This window comes from Bos javanicus, chromosome 1 (genome assembly GCF_032452875.1).
Source record: "Bos javanicus breed banteng chromosome 1, ARS-OSU_banteng_1.0, whole genome shotgun sequence".
Taxonomy (NCBI): Eukaryota; Metazoa; Chordata; class Mammalia; order Artiodactyla; family Bovidae; genus Bos; species Bos javanicus.
The window spans coordinates 118,185,899-118,206,522 of NC_083868.1; the positions used below are offsets into that span (position 1 = coordinate 118,185,899).

Here is a 20,624-nt window from a genome sequence, read left to right on the forward strand (position 1 = left end):
GCTGCGGCCAGGAGGACCTACCCCACACCCGAGGCCAGGGGTGGTGGCAGGGAGGAGCAACCCCACCTCCAAAAAGCGGTGGGTGCATGGGCGCAGGAGGGCGTAGAGGAGCTATTCCACGTTCAAGGTCAGAAGGGGCAGTGGTGAGGAGATATCCCACGTCCAAGGTAAGAGAAACCCAAGTAAGATGGTAGGTGTTGCAAGAGGGCAACACCTACAATTGAAACTGTAATCACAGAAAACTAGTCAATCTAATCACACTAGGACCACAGCCTTGTCTAATTCAATGAAACTAAGCAATGCCCGTGGGGCAACCCAAGACGGGTGGGTCATGGTAGAGAGGTCTGACAGAATGTGGTCCACTGGAGAAGGGAATGGCAAACAACTTCAGTATTCTTGCCTTGAGAACCCCATGAACAGTATGAAAAGGCAAAATGACAGGATACTGAAGAGGAACTCCCTGGGTCGATAGGTGCCCAATATGCTACTGGAGATCAGTGGAGAAATAACTCCAGAAAGAATGAAGGGACGGAGCCAAAGCAAAAACAGTACCCAGTTGTGGATGTGACTGGTGACAGAAGCAAGGTCCGATGCTGTAAAGACCAATATTGCAAAGGAACCTGGAATGTCAGGTCCATGAATCAAGGTAAATTGGAAGTGGTCAAACAAGAGATGGCAAGAGTGAACGTCGACATTCTAGGAATCAGCGAACTAAAATGGACTGGAAAGGGTGAATTTAACTCAGATGACCATTATATTTACTACTGTGGGCAGGAATCCCTCAGAAGAAATGGAGTAGCCATCATGGTCAACATAAGAGTCCGAAATGCAGTACTTGGATGCAATCTCAAAAACGACAGAATGATCTCTGTTCATTTCCAAGGCAAACCATTCAATATAACAGTAATCCAAATCTATGCCCCAAACAGTAATGCTGAAGAAGCTGAACGGTTGGTTCTATGAGGACCTACAAGACCTTTTAGAACTAACACCCAAAAAAGATGTCCTTTTCATTATAGGGGATTGGAATGCAAAAGTAGGAAGTCAAGAAACACCTGGAGCAACAGGCAAATTTGGCCTTGGAATACGGAATGAAGCAGGGCAAAGGCTAATAGAGTTTTGCCAAGAAAATACACTGGTCATAGCAAACACCCTCTTCCAACAACACAAGAGAAGACTGTACACATGGACATCACCAGAAGGTCAACACGGAAATCAGACTGAGTATATTCTTTGCAGCCAAAGATGGAGAAGCTCTATACAGTCAACAAAAACAAGACCAGGAGCTGACTGTTGCTCAGATCATGAGCTCCTTATTGCCAAATTCAGACTTAAATTGAAGAAAGTAGGGAAAACCACTAGACCATTCAGGTATGACCAAATCAAATCCCTTATGATTATACAGTAGCAGTGAGAAATAGATTTAAGGGACTAGATCTGATAGATAGAGTGCCTGATGAACTATGGACTGAGGTTCGTGACATTGTACAGGAGACAGGGATCAAGACCATCCCCATGGAATATCAACATATTCAATAACATTTATGAGTCCTGAAATAAGTATTATGAAAGAAGGCAGACACAAAAGAGTACATAATTTATGAGTCCTGTATACAAACTTGTAGAAAATGCAAATTAATCTTAGTGACCAAAAGCCAATCTGTGGTTGCCAAGGGATGGTGGGAAGGGAAGAAATGAAGGAGAAATTTGGAAGGGGTAAAAAGAAAGTGATTAGAGTATAAGGAAACTTTCTGAGTGAGCTGATATTTCATTATCTTAATCATATAGTTTCATACATAGCCATATATGCATATCAAAATTTACCAGACTGTACGATTAAGTATGTTCAGTTTATTAATATATTAATCATATTTCAGTACAGGTTTATTTTAAAAATTTAGTAGTAACCACTAGAAGAATAACAATATAATATAAGCTTTCAAACTAGCAGGAAAATGGAGAGAGGGATAAAGAGAAATAAAGTTGGGTAATCCAAATCTGCACAGTAGAAAAAAACAGAATAAAAAGTCAACAAGAAAAGTTAGTCGAAATCACAGCAATACGTGAACTGTGAACTTCCCAATGTTCCAGCTGGTTTTAGAAAATGCAGAAGAACCAGAGATCAAATTGCCAACATCCGCTGGATCATCGAAAAAGCAAGCGAGTTCCAGAAAAACATCTATTTCTGCTTTATTGACTATGCCAAAGCCTTTGACTGTGTGGATCACAATAAACTGTGGAAAATTCTGAAAGAGTTGGGAATACCAGACCACTTGACCTACCCCTTGAGAAACCTGTATACAGGTCAGGAAGCAACAGTTAGAACTGGACATGGAATAACAGACTGGTTCCAAATAGGAAAAGGAGTACGTCAAGGCTGAATATTGTCACCCTGCTTATTTAACTTATATACAGAGTACATCATGAGAAACGCTGGACTGGAGGAAGCACAAGCTGGAATCAAGATTGCCGGGAGAAATATCAATAACCTCAGATATGCAGATGACACCACCCTTATGGCAGAAACTGAAGAGGAACTAAAAAGCCTCCTGATGAAAGTGAAAGAGGAGAGTGAAAAAGTTGGCTTAAAGCTCGACATTCAGAAAACTAAGATCATGGCATCCGGTCCCATCACTTCATGGCAAAAAGATGGGGAACAGTGGAAACAGTGGCTGACTTTATTTTTCTAAGCTCCAAAATCACTGCAGATGGTGACTGCAGCCATGAAATTAAAAAACGCTTACTCCTTGGAAGGAAAGTTATGACCAACCTAGACACCACATTAAAAAGCAGAGACATTACTTTGCCAACAAAGGTCTGTCTAGTCAAGGCTATGGTTTTTCCAGTGGTAATGTATGATGTGAGAGTTGGACTATAAAGAAAGCTGAGTACCGAAGAATTGATGCTTTTGAACTGTGGTGTTGGAGAAGACTCTTGAGAGTCCCTTGGACTGCAGGGAGATCCAACCAGTCCTTCCTAAAGGAGATCAGCCCTGGGTGTTCACTGGAAGGACTGATGTTGAAGCTGAAACTCCAATACTTTGGCCACTTGATGCGAAGAGCTGACTCATTTGAAAAGACCCTGATTCTGGGAAAGATTGAGGGCAGGAGGAAAGGGGATGACAGAGGATGAGATGGCTGGATGGCATTACCGACTTAATGGACATGAGTTTGGGTAAACTCCGAGAGTTGATGATGTACAGGGAGGCTTGGTGTGCTGCGGTTCATGGGGTCACAAAGAGTCAGACATGACTGAGCAACTGAACTGAACTGAACTGAAATGGATTCAATTCATCAGTTTTAAAATTTAAAATGTATCATATTGGATAAAGAAAAAATTCCAACCATATGCTATTTACAAGGTACGAGATTAAAACTTAATGACACATTAAGACAAAAATAAAAGTAAAAAATACAGGGGTAGATAGTTATGATAATATCAAGTAAAATTTGGTTTATCAAGTAAAGTAGGATATAAGACAAAAGTCATCATTAGGAAATAGTTATCACAATGATAAAAAGGATACTTCACCTAGAAAATGACAAAATTGTGAAAGAATACATAAATTCACAAGCTTTTTAGGTCAAGCAGACAAAAAAAAAAAGTAAAGACCACAGAGCCAAGATGCCGACAATGGCAACCAATGTATACAGGCAGCTACTGAGCACTTGAAATGTGGCTAATCTCAATTGAGATTTACTGTGAAAGTTTAAAATATACACCAGATTGCAAAGACTTAGTACAAAAAGGATGTAGAATATATTTTATAACTATTTTGGATTTACCAAGTTAAATAAATACAATATTAAGTTAATCTCACAGAAATATTTCCTTTTACCTTTTTTAATTTGGCTACCAGAAAATTCTAAATTACAATAAATGTGGCTCACAATATCATTCTATTACATAGCACTTCTTCAGAAGACAGAGAAGTGCGGAAAACTGCAGACAACTGCAATGATTTTTGCACATTGTAGTTGCACAGTTCTGTGAATATACTAAAAACCACTGAACTGTATGATTTAAATGGGTCAATTTTATGTTATGTGAAGTATATCTCAAACTCTCTTCAAAATACTAAAAAAAAAAAAAAAGCTAGACAAGATAAATACACAAGCTCAAGTTAATGGACATATATAAAATTTTACACGCTACAATGCTTTGCACACACATGGGGAAAGTTTATACATTTTAACCATAATTAGCATGTCCCTTCACCACCTGGATTAAAAAGGAGAGTAAGGACATTAGAATACATGTCCCACTGGAATGTAAGCTGCTTGAGATCAGGCATTTTTACCTATTTTATTCACTGAGGAAACTTCAGACCCTAGAGGAGTGGCTAGGTCTGGAGGTGCAGAACAACCATTTGTTGAACGAAAGGAAAAAAGAAAATTGCAAAATCCACTCCTCTAAAAGACAAACTTCTGACAACACTGTGCAAGGCATGGGTGGATATAAATAAACCAGAACTCATCCCACATATAGTAAGAATTCTCTTTAAGTTGCTATAGGAGTACATACATGTTATAAATCACTTTATACAATACTTGAAAACAGACAAAACAGAAAATTTCTTAGAAATATAATGTGGTATAAAAAAGAAGACAACCATTTATATACCCATGTAATTATGTGTGTGTGTGGGGGGGAACCAGCAGATTTAGATAATTTTACAGGCAACCTTCACCAAAACTTCCAGGAAAAAGACAATGCCAATTTTATTTAAAAAAAAAAAAAATCTTTTAGAAAATAAAAAGTAAAAGAAAATTTTAGTTTTATGGGACTAGCTTTATCTTGTCTCAGTTCAGTTCAGTTCAGTCACTCAGTCGTGTCTGACTCTTTGCGACCCCATGAATCATAGCACGCCAGGCCTCCCTGTCCATCACCATCTCCTGGAGTTCACTCAAACTCACGTCCATCGAGTCGGTGATGCCATCCAGCCATCTCATCCTCTGTTATCCCCTTTTCCTCCTGCCCCCAATCCCTCCCAGTATCAGTCTTTTCCAGTGAGTCAACTCTTCGCATGAGGTGGCCAAAGCACTGGAGTTTCAGCTTTAGCATCATTCCTTCCAAAGAACACCCAGGGCTGATCTCCTTTAGAATGGAATGATTGGATCTCCTTGCAGTCCAAGGGACTCTCAAGAGTCTTCTCCAACACCACAGTTCAAAAGCATCAATTCTTTGGGGCTCAGCCTTCTTCATAGTCCAACTCTCGCATCCATATATGACCACTGGAAAAACCAGAGCCTTGACTAGACTGACCTTTGTTGGCAAAGTAATGTTTCTGCTTTTCAATATGCTATCTAGGTTGGTCATAACTTTTCTTCCAAGGAGTAAGTGTCTTTTAATTTCATGGCTGCAATCACCATCTGCAGTGATTTTGGAGCCCCAAAAATAAAGTCTGACACTGTTTCCACTGTTTCCCCATCTGCTTCCCATGAAGTGATGGGACCAGATGCCATGATCTTTGTTTTCTGAATGTTGAGCTTTAAGCCAACTTTTTCACTCTCCTCTTTCACTTTCATCAAGAGGCTTTTTAGTTCCTCTTCACTTTCTGCCATAAGGGTGGTGTCATCTGCATATCTGAGGTTATTGATATTTCTCCCGGCAATCTTGATTCCAGCTTGTGCTTCTTCCAGCCCAGCATTTCTCATGATGTACTCTGCATAGAAGTTAAATAAGCAGGGTGACAATATATCGCCTTGACGTACTCCTTCTCCTATTTGGAACCAGTCTGTTGTTCCATGTCCAGTTCTAACTGTTGCTTCCTGACCTGCATATAGGTTTCTCAAGGCAATGCCAAAGAATGCTCAAACTTATCTTGTTTAGTTATTTTAAATTATGGCAAAATATACAAAACATAAAATTTACTATCTTAACCATTTTTAAGTATACAGTTCTGTAGTGGCTCAGACGGTAAAGCGTCTTGCTTACAATGTGGGAGACCTGGGTTTGACCCCTGGGTCTGGAAGATCCTCTGGAGAAGGAAATGGCAACCCACTCCAGTACTCTTGCCTGGAAAATCCTATGGACAGAGAAGCGTGGTAGGCTACAGTCCATGGGGTTGCAAAGAGTTGGACACGACTGAGCGACTTCAGTTTCTGTGGCATTAAGTATATTGTTATGCTACCATCACCACCATCCATCCACCAAACTCTTTACATTTCCCAAAACTGGAACTCTGAACACATTAAACTGTAATTGCCTAATCTCCCCTCTCCATAGCCCTTGGCAACCATCATTCTATTTTCTGTCTCTGAATCTCACTACTCCAGGTACCACACAAAAATAGAATCATTCAGCATTTGTCCTTTAGCACTTATTTCACTTAACATGTCTTAAAGATTCATCAATGTTGTAGCATCTGTCAGAACTTCCTTCCTTTTTAAGGCTGAACAGTATTCCATCACATGTATATACCACATTTTGTCTATCTATTCATCCATCAATGGATAATTGGGTTACTTTCACCTTCGGCTATTGAAATAATGCTGTGATGAACATAAGCGTGCAAATATCTAACTGCCAGCTTTAAATTCTTTTGAGTATATACCCAGAGCTAGAATTAGATCATATGGTAAATTTATGTTCAATTTTTTTTGCTGTACTGTTTGTTTTCTATAGCAATAGCTCCATTTAACAGTCCCACCAGCAGTGCTCAAGGGATTATCTAGTTTTGATGTCAAGATTACTCCAGTCCCATAAAACTAAATTTCTCTTACCTGGACATTCAGGTTGCTAGTATTTAGGATTTTTGCACCTATGTCCAAAGTGTAAAACTGGCTGATCCATATTGGAAATTTGATAACCCAATATGCAAAGGCAAAATTTATATATCATAGTCAAAAGAGTGTACATAAGATACAAGGGTTTTTAGAATTTACAAAACAAATTCATGTAATCCAACATAAGAATAGAGTAAAAGAAAAAACAATGATCATCATGATAGAAAAAAAGACGTATGAGGCATCACCCATTCTTTTATTTAAAAGGAAAAAAATGGCAAAGAAAAATTTTGTTTCCTTATTTCTAATTCTTATACTTTTTTTTCTTACCAGAAAATATAGCACAACGTTAAACAGGAAGTACAATAGGCATCTTTTTTTTTTTAACATTCATGGGAAGGCTTCTAATAATTCACTACATAATGTCATTCATTTAAGTTTTTAGTCAGTAATCTTTATTGGCTTAAAGGTATTTACTCCTAATTTGCCAAGGATACTTTTTGTTGTTCTAACTTTCCATATTTCCTTATACACTGAAAACTCAAGAGAATCAAAAAATTCAAATTACCAGAATAGGAGAATTCAGTAAGTCTGTAGAGATAAAATTAATATATAAAAATCAATAATTGTCCACTGTCCAAATAATGGTTTCTTGAATACTAATCTTCAATTAAAAAAAAAACAAAAACAAATCCAGGGCTCCTTGGGGGTAATGTCTGATTTTAGGGTTAGGACAAGGAAAAGAAATGATGAGCCTGGAGTTTCTTATAGGACCAAACACTAAAGAAGTATACTATGAAACAGAAGGAATGAGACCCAAGACCCAGACCACAGAGCTCCCAATGGCCAAAGCTCAAACAACTAAACAACAAAAATAATGTAGTATTGGATTATTACCCAAAGTATAAAAGAAATATATAGAGCACATACCAATATAAATGTGATTGAACAAATAAATAAATGCCGAAAAAAGACAAATCTTCCTTACAAAAGAATTCTAAATAATGTATGTAGATACTTCCCTCCTTCCAGGAAGTGGAGCTTAATTCCCGCCCCTCCCCACTTTTAAGACTGGCTATACTTAAGTGCCTCACTTCCAAAGGAAGAATAGAATAGAGAAAGAGAAAAAAATATTAACTTCATAGTGGAAAATGCTGGCAAACATTACCTAAACTAAGTAACATCATCAGTGATGTAATGCAAGTATCATGTACCCCTGGCTGACATGTTAGGATGAGAAGGGCAATTTGCTTTGCTGATACTCTTTATAAAAACCTATAACCAACCCATTCTAATCATAAGAAAAATATCAGATTGAGGAACATTCTACAGGATACCTGGCCAGGACTCCTCAAGACTATTAAGGTCATGAAAAACAAGGAGAGATTAAGAAACTGTCACAGGTCAGAGGAGATTGGGAATACATGATAACAAAAAAATGTCGTAATATGGACTGCGTCCTGGAACAGAAAGAAAGCATTAATGGAAAAATGTAAAATCTATCCAGTCTGGACTTCAGTAACAGTAATGTTAACTGTGTTAGTTTCTTAGTTTTGACAAATGTATCATGGTAAAGTAAAATGTTAACAATGGGGACAACTAAATGAGGAAAGCACAGGAACTCTCTTCTTTGCAATTTTTCTGTGAATCTTAACATTATTACAAAATTAAAAGTTTATTTTAAAATATCAATAATGTTCCTATACCTCAGTAATACCTAATTAGAAAATATAATTTTAAAAAATCTAACAAAAGACATGCTAAATATTTACAGAAAAAAATTATTAAACTTATGGATATGAAAAACTAACAAATTAAAAGAAATACCACATCATAGGAAGACTATTTCAAAGACAGTGTTTAATTTTTACTCTATTAATTCAATATAATAATAAACTCATTGTGTGTTACTATAAATATTCTTTATGAAAAATAAAAAGGTTAGGGACAATAGTGGGATTGTTTTATATTTTTGTAAATCTCTTTTAATATCTATCTTAATAGAATACAGAGAGATTCTCACATGTGCTTCTGCACTCAATTTGTTTTGATATCTCAGACCATGTAGCCTCTAGAAACCTCTTCTATAAACCCCAAGAGAATGAGAGTGACAAAGGCAAATCATAGCTTAGTATTATTATGGAAATAATTTTGACCTTGTAGACCCACCAAGAGTCCTGGGATCATACTTGATAACCACTATTTTGGAAACAATATGTCACCCTTTTAACCTTGAGGCCTCATAGTATTCTTTATTTACATTTTAATATGAAAAACTCCAAATTAGAGAAGAGTTAAAAGAATTTTTATAATAAATATGCATATACCTCCTACCTAGATTCTATAATTAGCATTTTACTATATTTTTTAATCACATATCTATTTATCCCACTATTTACCCATCAATATATTTTTTCTCTTTATTTTTTACAATGCATTTGAAAGCAAGTTGCAAATATCAATATACTTTCCCTCAAATAGTTCAGCATGTAAACTCATTACTTAGAGTTTAGTATTTTTTAAAGCTCTTTTTTATTTTTCTTTTAGGTAAACTTTACATACAATGAAATGCATAAAATTTAAGTATGCAATTTGGTGAATGAGACATTGTGCAACCCAAACAAGACAGACAACATGATTCTCACTCTCCAGGAAATTCCCTCATACTCTTCTGAGTAAATCCCTCACCTCCTTTCCTTCCCGCACCTAGCCCTCCAAAGAAATCACTGTTCTGGTTTTTTTCAATCCAGATTATTTCTGCCTTTTCCAGAACAAGTCACGTAAATGGACTCATACAACATGTACTCTTCTATGTACGGCCTCTCAGTACAATGTGTTTTAGAGCCACTAAATTTTAAGTATTTAAAACTAATTTACCTACCATGAAAATGACTATCAAGATCAGACAGATGCCCACTATGATAAGGAAGGGGATTAGGTAGTATTCCAGAGGAAGGCTAAATTCCGGAACTAAGATAATGTGGCCCCTGCAAGAAAACAAAAATTAATAATTAGGAAATATTGACTTGTCAAATTATGATGTTAATTGAAAACAAAGAAAAATATTTTTAAAGCATTTAGACATTACAATTTAATCCACTAGACCCATCTCATTTTCTAATAGATGATTTCCATTAAGTTAAGGGATGTTTTCTCCCATTTTTAAATCAGCTTTACATATTTACCAAAATAATTTGCCATTTAATTAAAAGAAACTTTTAGACTGGTTAGAGGAAATCAGTTAAGCAATACTTACTGTGTCCCTCCTAAGAACACGTGTTTACTGAATTTAGTAACCTGGATGAAAGTTAGCATATTTCACAAGCAAACATCAGTATTTAAAACTGGCAGTACCTCAGGCAGTATGTCAACAAGAACCACACGCCCCACACACACACCAAATTACTTTTCATCAGTTTCTCCCATGAAAAAACTGGAGGCACTATTGACGAAAATGAACTCCCTATTCCTTTTATGCTTTATGGGAATTCGTTGTACCAAGTACAATGGATATAACCCCATACTGCACATTCATCTGTGAGATACGGAATGGAAAACTAGCAAAGAAATTCACAAGAGTTGTAGCTTCTTTTCTATTCTAAACCTCCACTGCTTGACTGGGAAAAAAAAAAGGCAAAAAAACTACAAAAATGTGTATACTGTGGGGGTTGGGGGGAAAAATAACCAAAGGCCCTAGTCTCCTCCTTATTAACCATGGTTAATACAGTTATATGGTTATCAACTATATAATGCTAGTATTATAAAAATTGACAGGGAATCAAGAAATGAAACTGAACAGAATAAGCACACTATTTATGCTGCATGAGCAAATTTTATATAGCAGCAAATCCTGCAATAGAAAATTTCCTCAGACTAGGGAAGGGTCTGTATAATGGTCACTAAGATGGTTGATTTCCCCATTGTACTCCTGTGCTACTCAACTAGTATGGTGTCAGCAACATTACATTGTTACCCATGGCTGGGTGATATTTTAGGGACCAACTCCAGATACTTCATATCACAGACTGTACATCAAGGTAATCAAATAATTGATGAGGTGTGATTCCTCTTTATGGAGTTAGTTCAGATAATATATTAAGGAGGAATTATAAAATAAGACTACTTGCAAATCCTAAAGAACCAATGGCTTCAGACAATGATTATTAATGATTGCTCACATCACAGAGAACCAAATATTATGTCTCCTGATGGAAATACATAATAATACATATAAATTATTCTTGCCTTACGTATCCTCCTGGTCCCCAAGCCATACTTGAATTTGAGCAGCCCTCTAGATCTAACTAGCAATTTACAGGGAAAATAAGTAACAAAGGAAACCTCTAGACAATACACCAAGGATGTAGTCAGAAAAGTCCAGACTGCAGTAAAATTTTACAGGACAAATGACCCTGTTTCTTCAATAAATAAATGCGTAGGGGAAAAAAAAAAAAAGAGGCACAGCAAACTTATAGATTAAAAATAGGGTAGTCATATGTCCTTATTTGCTCTGAAAACAAATCTAAAGATTGAAATGTTTTGATATTGAATTAATGTTTACTTTTCTTAATTTAAAAAAGGATAACTAAAGAGCCTCTTGATGAAAGTGAAAGAAGAGAGTGAAAAAGTTTGCTTAAAGCCCAACATTCAGAAAACTAAGATCATGGCATCTGGTCCCATCACTTCATGGCAAATAGATGTGGAAACAGTGGCTGACTTTATTTTTGCAGGCTCCAAAATCACTACAGATGATGACTGCAGCCATGAAATTAAAAAACGCTTACTCCTTGGAAGGAAAGTTATGACCAACCTAGACAGCATATTAAAAACCAGAGACATTACTTTGCCAACAAAGGTCCGTCTAGTCAAGGCTATCGTTTTTCCAGTAGTCATATATGGAAGTGAGAGTTGGACTGTGAAGACAGCTGAGCGCCGAAGAATTGATGCTTTTGAACTGTGGTGTTGGAGAAGACTCTTGAGAGTCCCTTGGACTGCAGGGAGATCCAACCAGTCCATCCTAAAGTAGATCAGTCCTGGGTGTTCATTGGAAGGACTGATGTTGAAACTGAAACTCCAATCCTTTGGCCACCTGATGCGAAGAGCTGACTCATTTGAAAAGACCCTGATGTTGGGAAAGACTGAGGGCAAGAGGAGAAGGGGATGACAGAGGATGAGATGGCTGGATGGCATCATCTACTCGATGGACATGGGTTTGTGTGAACTCCGGGAGTTGGTGATGGACAGGGAGGCCTGGCGTGCCACGGTTCATGGGGTTGCAAAGAGTCGGACATGACTGAGCGACTGAACTGAACTGAAAATAATGAAAATGCCATTATATTTTTTATATATAACTTTATTTTCTAGTGATATCTTTTGAGATGTTTACAGTTTAGATCATAGGGTATCTAGTACTTGCTTTAAAATAATCATGGCATGGGGAAAAAAGGGCAGACGGCACTTAAAGAGTGGACAGTCCAAACAAAATTGGCCATAGTTGATAATTCTGAGACTGAATGATATTCATCATACCCATCTCTAGTTTTAAACTAAACAAATAAGTAATAAATTAATAGGTAAGTAGGTAGGCAAGCAGGCAGACTGACCAACTGGCCAGTCAACAGATAGATGATACAAGCCAGTCTGCACAGGTCTACAATCCTTCAAGCAGAATTCTGAAACCTAAAAAGCTTTAAAAAGTAATGTTTGCAATTCATTTGATAGTCAACCTGAACCTAACTGACATGATCAAACACTCATACATTTATTACAGATATATATGTTATTTGATTATAGAATGCTGCCTCAATCCTCAAATTCTATCCCTTGGAATATTACTTAACTTTTTAAAATCTGAAAATGCTTCAATTCCACATTATATCTGTCCCAAAGAGCTGGGATAAGAGATTTTGTGGCTTTGCATTAACATGGAAAGGGTCTAAATATTAAGTAAATAAAGTATGTAACAAAATGCTGAGTATTACAAGGCACTGTTTTATGAGCAGGGTATCTCTAGTTAAGGTCAGCATTCAAACAAACATGGGGAAAAAATTAAGCTGTCAGTGAACAGCATCATAGGGACTTTTGTTTAAATGTTTTCTATTTCTGAATTTTTCCATATTTTATCAGCAGGTATCTATTACTTCTTAATTTAAAAAGAAATGGTTTTATTATTTAAAACAAAAAGACTCTTTAAAATACACACAATTTTTCTATACGAGGGAATAATACTGAGATAAAAGCAAGTTGTAGTTCTCCTCACCCTCATTAACTACACAAATATGGCTGGCAACATAGGATCTTGCGTAACTATTTTTAATACAATATCCCAAATTATATTCCCTAACTTAATAAAGATGTTCTGAGCACAAAATATGTGAACAGTATTTTAAATATCAAAACCGTATATGGAGTAGGTCAAAAAATGTAAACAGACACTCTTTCCCTCTCTTTTTTTTATTCATATTCAAACTCAAATAATCATGCATTCCCCGCCCCCCAAATAATTAGAATTGCATTTCATTGTGCCAGTTTCCTCTTTTGGCAAATGTAGATGGTAAGAGATAATAATAATAACTTCTAGAGTGTTGTTGTTAGAATTAAATGGATAACAAATATAAAAGCTTTGTTTCATGAGTGCCTGACACTTGCTAAATCCTTGATATTTATTATATTACTATATTATATTACAATATTACCGTTTTTATTATTACTATTGTTCCCTTGGTCAAATGGCTGTTCCTGTCCAGTATGTTTTGGGACCTGTTTTTTATAAGAAGCTCTAAAGTGTTAATTGAACTGCACTGTTTTCTGTATTAGATAAGACAGTTGTGCCTTAGGTTAGTTTCAGTCTGAATTTTACCGTGGTAATGAGAATTTGGGGAGAAATTCCGTAAGAAGTTTTAAAATCCAAATCAAACTTTTTAAACTTGAAAACAAACTGTGTTTGTAAAAGTTAGTCACCAAACACATTGCGTGTTAGATTCTTTGTTTATAAAACATTTCCATTTAATAAAATACAAATATGTCTTAATGTAAAGTATCATAAATGTAAATCACATTGCTTCTAAATACCAATGGTTTGACTAAACTATAAAAGGGAAAGTTCTCTTTTTAGCAACATGGGTGCCTTAATCTCTCTAGCATAAATATATTTTCAGTATGTAATCATACACAGAAGAAAAGTAAAGTCTTAAAATCATGACTTAAGAAGATAAAATTTAGCACAATAGAGTACATTCTAAAACATAATTTTGATTACAACTAATCTTATATAATTCTACCCTCACACAGAAAAGAATTTAAGCTACATGATTATTTTTTATATCCATTACTTACCCTTTTTCATATGTGAATTCATCTTTCAGGGAATTAGCTGATGATTCACCAATAAAGACAGATGGAATGTCAATTTTCTTTAGTACCTCAACTGTATAAAACAATAGTAAAAGTTATTCTTCAAAGCCCATACTTAGTGTAAAATCAGCTTAACTTTCTTTATAATAACAGCAAATATCAATGTAGGTGGAAATAACTATAATCAATTTGAATTGTCTGTTAGTTGATTTTCCAGATTGCAGATTTATACCAAGACCCAAATGGCTGAGAAACATGATGACATTTACAACAACAAAAGCTAATAACATTTTGCATATATACACTACCACACTATCTCACAGTCCTATGAGATTGAAATATAAATCTTACTCCATTTCCACTTTGATTTACTTGATTTATTCCTGTACAGACATACTTAACTATTAGAAAAGAAATAAGAGGAAGAAATGTAAAGTATTTTTTCCACATATAACTTAATTCCTAAATGAAAAAGTGAAAAAGCTTTTTTTACATACCCATTCCCAGGAGAGGTGTAAGCCAAAGAATGTAAGAAAAGACCACTTTACAACAGTCTGAAAAATGACATCACGCATCTAAGGCTTTTCAGAGTGAAGGGCTGACAAGAGTTCAGAAAGGGCACTGGATAGGGAAGCTTGGTAAATTTCTACTTCCTCCTAAGCTCGGAGTGCATGTTAAAGCATTGTGTTTTGACCAGTACCTTACAAAATTTACTTCTGTATCTATATTAAAAAACCAAAATCAAATGCCAACAAAAAAAGAACTTTGTAAAAATTACCCATTACTCAAGAAGAGAAGTAAAAACAATCATCTTACTGTCACCACAGAAAATAGCCATACTTTTAACTATGAGTTACTTTAACACATTTGGCTTTAGAGAAAGTCTATTTGTTTTCTTTTGTTACATTCTGCACAACAACTTTGTTCTACATTTCTTTTAAAAACTGCATATTTATTATTTATTTAAAAGAGGGGGGTGGATACACATGAAGAAGAACAGAACACAAGCATAACTCTTCCCACCCAAAGATAAGGCTTTATTTGAAGCAACAGAAACAGTTCTATACGCTTTGACAAATAGGTTCCATTATGTAACCAGCACAATCAAGATAAAAAAACACGTTATCATCCATCCAAATTCTCTCATGCCCCTTTACAGTCAAGCCCTCACCACAACCTAAGCAACCACTGATATATTTTTCTTTAGTTTTAAAACATTAGTATTCTTAATAGAATACGTGTTTTTTCGTTTTCAGATTGGATTTACGCAAATAAAATCATCCGTTTCCCTCACTGTTTGTGTCTGTCTCTGTCTCTCTCACACACATATACCCACACACTCCAACATCATATAAGCCCTAAAAGGGAAGGAGCCAAAAAGGTTAGCAGAGCAATATTTAATCACTATCTTTATATTAATAAGATCAATAAATATTTAAAAATTTTTATTAATGGGATCATATAATAACGGGAAAAAGTATAGGTTTTTTTCCTACTCAATGGTATATCTCAGATATCCTGTCATGTCATTAAATAAATATCCACCTCATAATTTTTATTAGCTGCATGCTAAGAGATCTTTCTCTTTCACATAACAGTTGAAATTTTAATTTATTTGGTAATTAAAGTTTGGAATTGAATACCCTTTGTAAAATGTTCTACTCTTTCACAAAGATACTCAGATAAACTCAAGGAGGAATTTTTGTCTTGTAACTACTGGCTTATAATTATTGGAAGTAACATAACTTCTTTGAGTTATGATATCTAATGAGATGTTAAAAGCTCCTCACTTCAGTCAGAAAGTTAAGAAGAGGAGGGAAATGATGTACACAAATATGAATAGCCACCTTGGAGATTCTGCCACATCGTTTATCTACTGAAAACAAAACCAAATGTTTTCATTCACAAAATACTTTAAAAATACTAATTTTAATTCTGATCCACAAAATAACTGTAAAGTATACATGCCAAGTAGTATTATCATACCATAGACAGGTTATAATTTAAGTGGTCAACCCCAAACTCTCTAGATGCATATTCCAACTGTCTGTTCAATATCTCCATTTGAATGCACAATAAATGTTTCAAACTTAATGTTTTTCAAAATCTCTCAATATCTCTTTTCCCTTCATCAGTCCTACTCTTCCTTGTCTCTGTAAACAGCATAACTATTTTCTTCTAGTTTCTCAAGTTAAACATTTTGGAGTTCTCATTTACTCCTCCCTTTTATTCCTTAGGTCAAATCCTATCAACTTCAAAATACATCCATAATTCTATCACTTGCCATCACAGTCGCTAGTGCTCCACTGCCGTCATCTCTTGCCTGGCTGCTGCAACAATGTTCTAACTGGTCTCTCAGCCGGCACTCTTGCTCATCTTTCACCTTCAGTCTGTTCTCCTCATCTTTCACCTTCAGTCTGTTCTAAGAACAACCAAAGTGATCCTTTTAAAACTGTCAGACCATCTCACACCTCTATTCAGAACCTACATAAAACAAATTCTAAAGTCCTACAATACTCAACATGCTCTAGCCTCTGGTTCCCCTCTAACTTCATCCCCTACAATTCTCTCTCTCCCTTGTTCACTCTGAGTGCAGCCACCATGATTTTCTGTCACACCTGCTTTATCTCTGAGCCTTTGCATTTGTCTGCTGTTCTCTTTCCTTGAAATATCCTCCTCCAGAAATCTGCATGGCATAGCCTTTCACTTCAGACCTATGCTCAAATGTCAAAGCCTCAAGAAACCTTCTCTGATCACCCTATCTAAAACAGCCATTTTCTGCCTCTCATCCCTGTCACCCTGTATCCCTTTAACCTGGCATGTTTTTCTTCATAGCACTTACCACTCACTACTTGACATATATCATACCTCTCTGAGTATTATTCCCACTCTAGAATGTAATGATAATAACTGCAGCAATAATAATTAATAGCAGCTAAAGAATCATTAAACAGCTATTAAGAACCAGGAACCAATGACTTGAATACTATTATTATCCACATTTAACATATCAGAAAAGTGAGGCACAGAGATGTTAGGTAATGTTCCCAAGGCCACACCACTCGTAGGTGGTGGAGCTGGGATTCAAACCTTGTAAGACCATACCCAGAAACCACACTCTTAACTACATCATTCTGCTACCTCAATGAAAAGTATGAGCAAAGCCTTAAAACTATATTATTTCCTCTGTAGTCCTGATGCCTAAGAGAGTACTTGCTGCGGAGTAGGCTACCAAAAAGTATTTGATGAAGCAAGCAAGCAAGGAAGAAAAAAGAAACAAGCCCAGACATATTGATAACTTGCCCTGTTTATACAGCAATCTGCACAACCTAGACCCAAACTTGAGGCTCAGACTCCTAATCTAGACTCTTTCTACTCTGCCTTACCTTGGGTTTTTCTCATATGCCTTCTTTCATATGATCTTCACAATCTTGTTGGGTTAAAAAAAATTAAAACTATTCACACTTTTACAGATGAAAATAAAGGGCTTGGAAAGATTAGTAACTTTTATGAACTAGCCTGAAATAAACCCACATTTCCTAGTCTTGAAGTTCATAGTCATCACATTCTCCTGCCTCCTGAAGATGACAAACGTGATTGACTCAAAGTGAACTCATCCTATGTCCTACCTGAAATTAAAAAAACAGACACATTCCTGTGTGAAATGCTGGCAACAAGAGGTCTTTAAAACTTCCTTTTGTTTCCAGATGTCAGAACCATGTATTAGGAGTATACATGCAGTATTTTCCCTGTGGTTATATCTAAGCCTAAAAAGAGTGACAGATATATGCTTATTTTAATAAATCCATGCTTTCTCTCCTCTACCAGTGACAGCAAAGATGAAAATGGGAAATATCTTTACAGTGTTTTGGATATATGGAATGTTCAAAAACATACATACTCAAGGACAGAGCAAAATGTCATGGAAAGTAATCGAAGCAATAAAGTCAAGAACCAAAATTCTGAACAATCTTTGAAATAAAATAACTCAGTTGGAACATTTCCATAGCAACAACAGGATTATATGGTTATGTGCTACTTCTAATATTTAGCACACTTTCCTTAGGAACTGACATGATTATCACAAAAAGGTTTTATTATTGACATGAAGACAAAATAGGTGTCCAAGGGAACTGACAATTCCAACTTGAAAAATTTTTATTAAAAGCGTGTTAAAAGAATAATAGCTTACAAATACTAATTATTTTATTCAACCCATAACCCTTGAGAAGGTCTTGAGGGTTGCTAAACCCTAAGCCCAGGTTTTCAGCAAAACACACACAGAGTAAGTAACTTGCTCAAAATTATACAGTCAATTCAAGCAGGAGCTTAGACTTAAATTCAAGCCTATTTTTCAGAGTGTCTGTGCTTTCCATTTTGTCAGTAACATGTACGGGTGACAAAAACGACTAATGTGGGAGGTATGGTGTAGGATCATTTTTTAAGGGAGGTGATTAAAGGAGGAGTACCAACAAGTGTGCAGTACCAACAGTACTAGTTTATTTGATAAGTAAAATCCCTTAATCAATTCTCTAATTCCTATCAGTGGTTGTTAAACTTTCAGTGAAGTGCCAGAAGCTCTTATGGATACTTCATGCATTCTACAATTATGATTTAACCAGCCAGAAGATTAAAATAATCATTTAAAATATAAAGGAAGTAAGGAACTTATCACTAAGTTTTACTTTTTACATATTGTAATTTTACCATAGATTGTATTAGGAATAAGAAGGAAAAGAGTTACAGAAGACATGGGTTTGATCCCTGGGTCAGGAAGATCCCCTGGAGTTGGAAATGACAACCCACTCCACTATTCTTGCCTGGAAAATTCCATGGACAGAGCAACCTGGTGGGCTACAGTCCATGGGGTTGCAAAGAGTTGGACACGACTGAGCACAGCAACAACAAATAATGTCTCACGTTATAAAAAGATTTTTTTGGTCAAGAAATCCAACACATTTCCTGTTGAGGATACGGTTAAAGTCCTAAATACATTTCAATGGAGTATATTAATCCATGCCTTATATGTCTGCTCTTTGCTGCAAACTCTTTCTTGCATATGTGACTCAATGCAACTTAATAACAAGCGGTATTATGGATATATACTAAAAGAAAAAGAAAAACAAAATACTTGAATTTTGGCAGTTTATTTAGTGTATCTTGGATTCTGATCCCAACTGCCAACGTACGTGGGCATCTTCCCCACAGCATCAAACAACTCAATTCAATTCTGACATTATCTGCCTCAAGACAGCATCAGATTCCACAGGCTAAGGGTCTGGTTTCACAAGAATTCCCACCCCCAACTTCAGAAGCCAGCCACTAAGTCTAAGTTGTCTGTCACCTTTGCTTCTGACCTACCAGTTACAGACTGGAGGTTTCAACAATCCTTACCCCATGGGTTCAATTAATTTGCTAGAGCAGTCCACAGAACTCAAAGAAACATTTTATTTACTTGATTACCAGTTTACTAAGAAAGGATATAATTCAGAAACAAGCAGATGAAAGAGATGTATAGGGCAAGGTACATGGGAAGGGATGCAGAGGTTCTGTGCCCTCTCTAGGAGTGCAGTTTTCCCAGCATCTCCACACTTTCACCAACGCAGAAGCTCTTTGAACCTGTCCTGGTAGGTTTTCATGGTGGCTTCACTACACAGGCATGAATGATTAAACCACTGGCCACTGAGGTTAGGGGGTAGGACTGAAAGTTCCAATCCTCTAATCACCTAGTTAGTTCTCCTAGCAACCAGCCCCATCATTTGGTGAGGTCCAAAAGTAGCCGCATTAAATAAAGGAGACACCTTTATCACTCTCAATAAATTAAGTGAAAGCATGCAGCTTAAAAATCGTTCTGATTAAAGCCAGTTATTTCATTAAAATTGGCTCATTTTCCCTACAAGCTAATATTTCATAGAGAATAAGTAAAGATATTGCCATTTTGAACAAAAAGCTATAGGCATGCCAATAAATATTAAGGGGCTAATAATAACGAACTGGTATAAGAGAGCACAAGTATGCGGCTTTGACATTCCACAGGAATACAGTAGCTACTTAGTATTTCTGCATATTCTAAAATTTAACGTTGTGAATCTCTAAATAAATCACAAAAATTCTCCTATGGCATCCTAAACTCAACATGCTTATCTCTATTTAAAGCTTCGGTTTTCCTTTAGCTTTTACCAAAATAACAACACATCCTTAAAAATGAAACACATAGGTTAAAAAAAACAAACCAGCAATAACAACAAACTGTTCAGAAAAGAACAAGTCAATTACACTTATACTGTGAGCAAAATTATCCCAAGAGGTTTAAGAAGTGGAAATTATCTTTCTGATGGGGACGAAATTTTGCTTTCTAAAACAGAAAATGAAAGAAGAGAGACTCTGGTAAATTTTAGTTTCGAACGATTGGTCAAACAGGAGAGAAGAAAAGTGATACCTGTACTTACTGTCGTTGGATCCCATGCTAATGAGGTCATCAGAATCAACATTGTGAACTATGGCTGCTTTGTATCCTGCTCTCTGTGCATTTAAAACCTGCAA

The 20,624-nt window shown here is 36.0% G+C and overlaps 1 protein-coding gene across 4 annotated transcripts in view; it reads right to left on the reverse strand.

The window, feature by feature from the left end:
* RNF13 (ring finger protein 13) overlaps positions 1–20,624 on the reverse strand; it is a 129,494-nt gene that overhangs the window by 41,549 nt on the left and 67,321 nt on the right. For 2 of the 4 annotated variants that reach the window (XM_061419023.1, XM_061419026.1), the window contains 3 exons: positions 20,531–20,618; positions 14,064–14,154; positions 9,610–9,715 (listed from right to left, as the gene is read on the reverse strand). In XM_061419023.1, the coding sequence (XP_061275007.1) occupies positions 9,610–9,715; positions 14,064–14,154; positions 20,531–20,618 (285 nt within the window). Of the gene's footprint in view, positions 1–9,609; positions 9,716–14,063; positions 14,155–20,520; positions 20,619–20,624 lie in introns of all 4 variants that reach the window. The other 2 variants (XM_061419034.1, XM_061419031.1) reach the window with 1 other exon arrangement.